General features: G+C 46.0%; 1 protein-coding gene across 1 annotated transcript; it reads left to right on the forward strand.

The window, feature by feature from the left end:
- Nucleotides 1-2,037: 2,037 nt before the first annotated feature.
- Nucleotides 2,038-5,595, forward strand: MPZL2 (myelin protein zero-like 2). Its single transcript, XM_010017475.1, has 5 exons — nucleotides 2,038-2,092; nucleotides 4,169-4,335; nucleotides 4,511-4,721; nucleotides 4,945-5,089; nucleotides 5,535-5,595. Exons 1-5 carry the CDS (start codon nucleotides 2,038-2,040, stop codon nucleotides 5,593-5,595), a joined length of 639 nt encoding a protein of 212 aa, XP_010015777.1.
- The last annotated feature ends 375 nt before the right edge of the window (nucleotides 5,596-5,970 follow it).

Below are 5,970 nucleotides of genomic sequence, written 5' to 3' on the forward strand. Positions count from 1 at the left end.
AAGGACTGCTCCAACCTCATCCTTGCGTTCCTCCTTCTCTTGCTCTTCAATACCACATCAGATGGGCATCGCTGAGGCTGGCTGCGAGGGAAGAAAGCACACACTGGCTTTTCAGGTGCTCGCTTACAAGAAAGAAGCCCGAGATGTTTTCCCAGAATTGCGAACTGAGCAGTGCTGGGGAGACTCACTGTTTCCAGTGCAACCTGCAAGCAGCCAAGACACGGAACACGTATGATAAAATGAGCCTGTGTCAGGAAGTGCGGAGGCTCAAAACGTCTTCATGGAACGTCACTGACAGCAAGGGGTGGCAGCTCTGCACCAACCCAGTTCAAGTCTCAGGAGTCCTGTTGTAACTGCCCTTGGAGCAGTAGGAGAGAGAAACAAACCTGGATTCCATCTGTGGTCAGGACCTTCCTAAGAAGTCTTCTGAAGTTCAAACTACTGCGAACAACTTAATAGAGCAGGGAAATGAACAAAGGAACTAGAAACGCTTCAAAGCAGCTCAGCACCTAGAGATGCTGTATGGACCAGAACTGAGCCTGTAAGTGCTGGGCTGTAAAATCTGGGGGGTTTAGCCACTGATGGTGCAATCTGGGCACAACTTTTGTTCTAATAAACCCATTTATTCCTTCTGCCTTTTCAAGAGTGGTGTTTGCCAGCTCCTTATCCACACTCTCCTCTGTACACATACTGACATCGAGGAGGGCAGCAAAGGCTGTAAGCTAAGCACAGCAACCTCTGTCTGCAAGCCTCTGACCTGAAGCTAATGTCTGCTCTCGATGATATGCTCTCCTGTTAGGAGGGAACTTGCTCACCTGTGTTGCCTTTTCTCTTCAGTTCTTCTCTTCCGAGGCCTGACTCCACTAGATGGGGCTCCAGACCTGCTCCGGCACCTTCTCTACTCGAACTTGCACTTTGGGCGGGCAGAGACCTCCGCATCTCGTGGGACTGCGACAGGGACCTTCCCGGCTTTGCTTCCAGCAGGGATGCTGGCACGGACGGCGTGGGAACACACTCTCTTTCCATGTTTCTCTGCTTGAAGCCTACAGAGGTGGCAGCACTGTTTATGGCTGTGAGAGCAGTGGGGATTTCACAGTAAGCATCTAAAGCAGACAGTGCAAAGCCAGCCAAGGGTCCCTCCTTCCTCAAAGGCACTCTGTGCTTCTGCGCCTGCTACATATATCTCAAGGGACTCTTTTCCAGATGCCTGGAAGGATGGGAGCTGGCTTCTTGCTCCTTCCCAAGAGCCCACCATTTAGTGACATGGCTAATTAATGTTATTTCGTTGCTCTCTTTAGCTGTCAAATCTTTCTTCTACTTATTTCTGTTTTGAAGTGAAACAATAGAGAGTTTAAGTTACTAGTGAGAATGCCAAGGACATGGTGGTCTCTTAACAGCTGGAGTCAGCAGGTTTTGAAAGATTTTGAAAGTTAATAAATGAAGGGAGCCCTTCAGAACAGCCAGAGGTTAGGACATCCTCCCCATCCCTGCCTTGGCACCACTGCAGGGAAAATTAGCATCAGGCTGTGTTTCAGCAGGTTATTTCCATTCTCTGGATGTGTGCCCACACTGCTTCCACCGGCCGAGTGTTTGAGTTGTCTGCAGGTTTTGGCCGAACAAATGGCCCTCATTCCTTCAAGCTCTCTACAAACACCTTCAGGCAAATCTTCTTTTGGGAGCAAACTCACCTCCCACAAGAGGGGAGTGGTTTCAGGTGGAAGCTGGGAGAAGGGATAATTGCAACACAAAAGAGCAAACGAATATGGGAGGCAGAAGAAAATAATCTTGCCTTGATAGTCTCCCTATTTTACAGAGGTGAGCTGTGCTGGCCGCACCTTGCCTTTCAGTGCAAGGGTAGGGAGTGCTCTGTGACTCAAGCAGGAGAGTACTCGCATTGCTTTGCAAACCAAGCTGAGAGAAAGGAATTTGCTGTGCTGGGAAGGCTTTGAGAAACTCATCTTTCATCCAGTTATTGAGAACCTGAAACAAGTTTCCCTTTCTGGTACTGCTCAACCCATGGAGTACGGACTTGTCCCGATGCATGGCACCAGCTGGCTGGGTGCTGTGCTCTTCCTTGGGGTACAGCTCCGAGGTAAGGAAACCTGGTAATGTCTGGCCTCGGTTGCCATCTTGCCTTTCCTCTTCTGATCCCTTAATTATCATCCTCATTAAGGCAGTGACTTTGTAGGACTCTCAGATACTTCTTGTTGACGATTGCTGCGATTCTTTCGGGTCCGGGTTCACTGCAAGTGACACAAAGCGATTGAGTTTCTTTGACAAACAGGTTTAAGTGTGTTCAAGCGGAAGAACAACACTGATCTCATTCTGAGCTCTGGTTACACATCTTTTTCTCTCCTCCCAGGAATCTGGACTTTACTCCTAGGTGTTTTTTTTTACCTTGTCTTTGTTACTAGACAATCAGAGATTGTTAAGCAGCAGTCGGGTTTAGATCCTTTACACAGCAATGACTCCAGACTGGCAACAAACCAGTTTGAATTTTTAGTGGCTTATATCAATATAGCTGGATTCTAAGAACACCATGTCCTCCTTTCCCAAATGCATCAGCACATGGATACGCTCAGGAATCTGTCTTGGAAAAAGTATTTTACACTTATTTCCCACAGTTGTTCTTTTGAAGGAGTTTGAAATGAAAAGATTTGACACTGAATCTTGGGATGAGAGAAGAGCTCTGCCAAAGAAATTTTTCAGTGTGAACACCTTCAATGTTTTGGCATTTCAAATATTTTCTCTTTTGAGAAAAGAAATTATTTGGCAAAGAAGTCTTTGGTTATGAATCATTTTCAAATACAGGAAATGTATTGTCTTTATTATGAAGTTGTATTTCACAAGCCCAGATAAATGTTTTTTTTTTCTTGAATCGCTCCTGGGGGAGTTAACTCATCTTCCTAAAGTGACAGGAAATCATGAATATTTTCTTTTTCATCCAGGTTACTTTGACCAATAAGGAAAAGCAAACTAATGGGAGCACATGGTCAGGAACAGAGAGGACTGTCCCTTACAGCAGCAGCAAGATATTTAGCTCAGCACTGCTGTTTGTGGAAACTACCCTACTGACTCCAGGAGCTAAAGTGGGCAGGCAAGAAACAAAGCAGTTGTGGGGAAAAGAGTGAGAACTGTCTGGGTAGCACGAATCTGCCAGGGATTAAACTGTCTGGAATGGCAGGGCTCAGGTGTGAGAGATATCTTCAAAAGCATCTTTCTTCTTTCTGTGTCTTGATTTTCTCTTGCTGCTCGTCTCTCTCTCAGGATAGCATCGAGTTAGCTCTGCTGTCTTATTTATAAAGTGGCAGCTGTGGTGTTTTGGTTACCAGAGGATGTTTCTTTGCCAAAAATATGCTTACAGATTTACCTTGAGGATTTCCTGCAGAGTGCCTCAGCCTGACCATATTTGGCTGTAGTTGTCCAGGTGGGCTAACCTTCTAACAGGCACTGCTTACTTCAATAAGAGCAGTTTTCACCATGATACTCAGGCTGATAATCCAAAGCATATAAAGGAAAGTTCTAGCAACTGTTCAATGTGGCTCAGCAGTCCTACTTAAAAGGGTGAGACTGCTTCTCTGAAGAAACCTGTTTGGGGAATTGAGTGCAGTAGAGCGCTATCACTTGTGAAAATGGGACCAGGCCAAGCTCATGAAAAGTTATATATGGTATCTTTAGTGCCAGTCAGGAGCAAGTACGTGTTTAAGGAGGAGTGGCATTTACAACAGCATTGCACCTCCTAGATGTCAAGTTTACTCATGCCTAAACAGAGACATTTCCCACCAAGACAAAGGGTCCCTGTAGTGCTGTCCTTCTCAGTGGCCCTCTCTCAACCAGTTACCAGGTCTGCAAGTTTTTAACTGCGAAGCCACAAAGCTACAAGGAAAGCACTGTACCAGCAGTTCAAATGAATACAGACTCCCTTGAAAGCAGCACTGTGCAGCTTGCGTATCAACTGACAAGATCCTAGAAGCACAGGGATCTCTTGGATTCTGCATATGCAGGATCAACTCCTTCAGTAATTGTATTTGTCTGCTTGAAACTGGCAGGTTAAACATTGACACGGATAGATAAGGCAGGCTTTGCAGAGGGTAAATGCAGATAAGGAAAAGTGATGAGCTTACTCCTAGACAGTAGTTTTCTTGAATGCCTGCTGTTTTCCCTGCAGCACTGTGGCCTGCGGCAGCCATGGAAGTTCACACTTCCAAGGAGGTGAATGCTGTGAACGGCACTAACCTGCGGTTGAAATGCACCTTTTCCAGCAGCAGCCCTATTAGCCAGCATCTGTCCGTGACCTGGAACTTCCAGCCTGAGGACCTGAGCTCTCATGAGCTAGTGAGTGAGACTGTTATTGTCCATTTCATGGACACACACTGGCCCAAACAAACCTGTCCCAAAGCCCAGCATTGGGTAGACCCAGTGAACACAATTGCAGGTGTGGGTATGGGCAAGCATCCATCACAAAGACCATGCAGTGTTTTGGAATGACAGCTTCCTCTCTTTCCTGTAGGTATTATATTACCTGCAGGAGCCCTACAACCTGCCTGAAGGACGGTTTAAGGAGCGAGTCACCTGGGATGGGAATATTGAGCGTAATGATGTTTCCATCATGATCTGGAATTTGCAGCCCACTGACAACGGGACATTCACCTGCCAGGTGAAGAACCCACCAGATGCTGATGGGGTGATTGGTGAAGTGCGACTCAGAGTTGTGCAGAAAGGTGAGAGGCCAAGAACCCACCAGAGGCCATGTGAATTTAGCAAGTATTCCTCCACATTTGGGAGAAAGTATGAAAGAAAAGGGATTATAAAGAGAAAGCATGAGGGTAGTTAATGGATACAGGGAAAAAAGGAGCCTGAGGAAAGGTTATATTCACAGGTAGAGGTTCCCAGTCCCATACTAAGAGCTTCCTCTTGTTCATTGGTGTGTTTCTCTCCATGCAGTGCATTTCTCAGAAATCCACTTCCTGGCAGTGGCCATTGGGTCTGCTTGTGTTCTGATGATCATTGCAGTGACAGTTGTGATTATCTGTCGACACCATCGGAAGAAAGCACAGGAGAAGAGGATCGAGGTGACAGGAACTGAACTGTAAGGACAGGGGAGAGAGAGAAAGGCTTCTGGAAAAGCTTGCCAGATGCATCTTCATAGCTATTCTGAATTATTGGGTTTGGACCCTACCCTAAGCATCTGTGATGCAAAACTGCCAATACAATTATCAATACTTGTCTGCTTATGTGCAGTCAGAACAGAGCTCTGGGATGAACAGGCTTTGGAGTCCTCTTTTTGCTCTCACCCTTCACAGTAGCCCCTCACTCAGAGGAAGATCTGTTGTGGTGGTAGTCGGCTCTGTTTCAGGAACCTGACACTGTGGTCACCATGCATGTAGCATGCTTACTATCTCATCATATAACCTTGTTATGTGTTCTGTATGCTATACATAACTCAGAACGTGACTGCTGCTCAGGATACGACACTGATTTAGGCTTTTTTTTCTTCCCTTCCATCCTCCTTCCCTTCCCCCCTTTCATAACAGTAAAGAAAAGGAGAGTCTGAAGACAAGAGAAGAAAAGGAAGACCGTCCATTAGAAGACTAAGGGTCTTTGACGGTGTATACACTGCAGGTATCCATTCAAATGTTCTCTAATTAACATCCTGGTGTTTCTGCAGGCTTCTGAAGACAGTTTTACTTTGGTGTTTCACTTTTATTCACAACCAACAGCCCGTGCTAACCATAAGCAGAAACAATTGAGACCACAGTCACACTTTGCTCCTGAGGGGCCTTCAGAGAGAGACTGACAACTGAACAGGCAGTGGAGACAGAACTGCCTCTTAGCTGTAGCAGAGATTTCTCCTCCCTAGCGTTGCTGCTTTCCATGACATGCCTGCTTTGTGGATAAAGAGGAGTGAATTCATTTCCTTTCCCCAGTTTCGAGTCTGCTTTTTGATTCATTGAATCTTTATTGTTTTAA

Source organism: Nestor notabilis, unplaced genomic scaffold (genome assembly GCF_000696875.1).
Source record: "Nestor notabilis isolate BGI_N333 unplaced genomic scaffold, ASM69687v1 scaffold29446, whole genome shotgun sequence".
Classification (NCBI taxonomy): Eukaryota; Metazoa; Chordata; class Aves; order Psittaciformes; family Psittacidae; genus Nestor; species Nestor notabilis.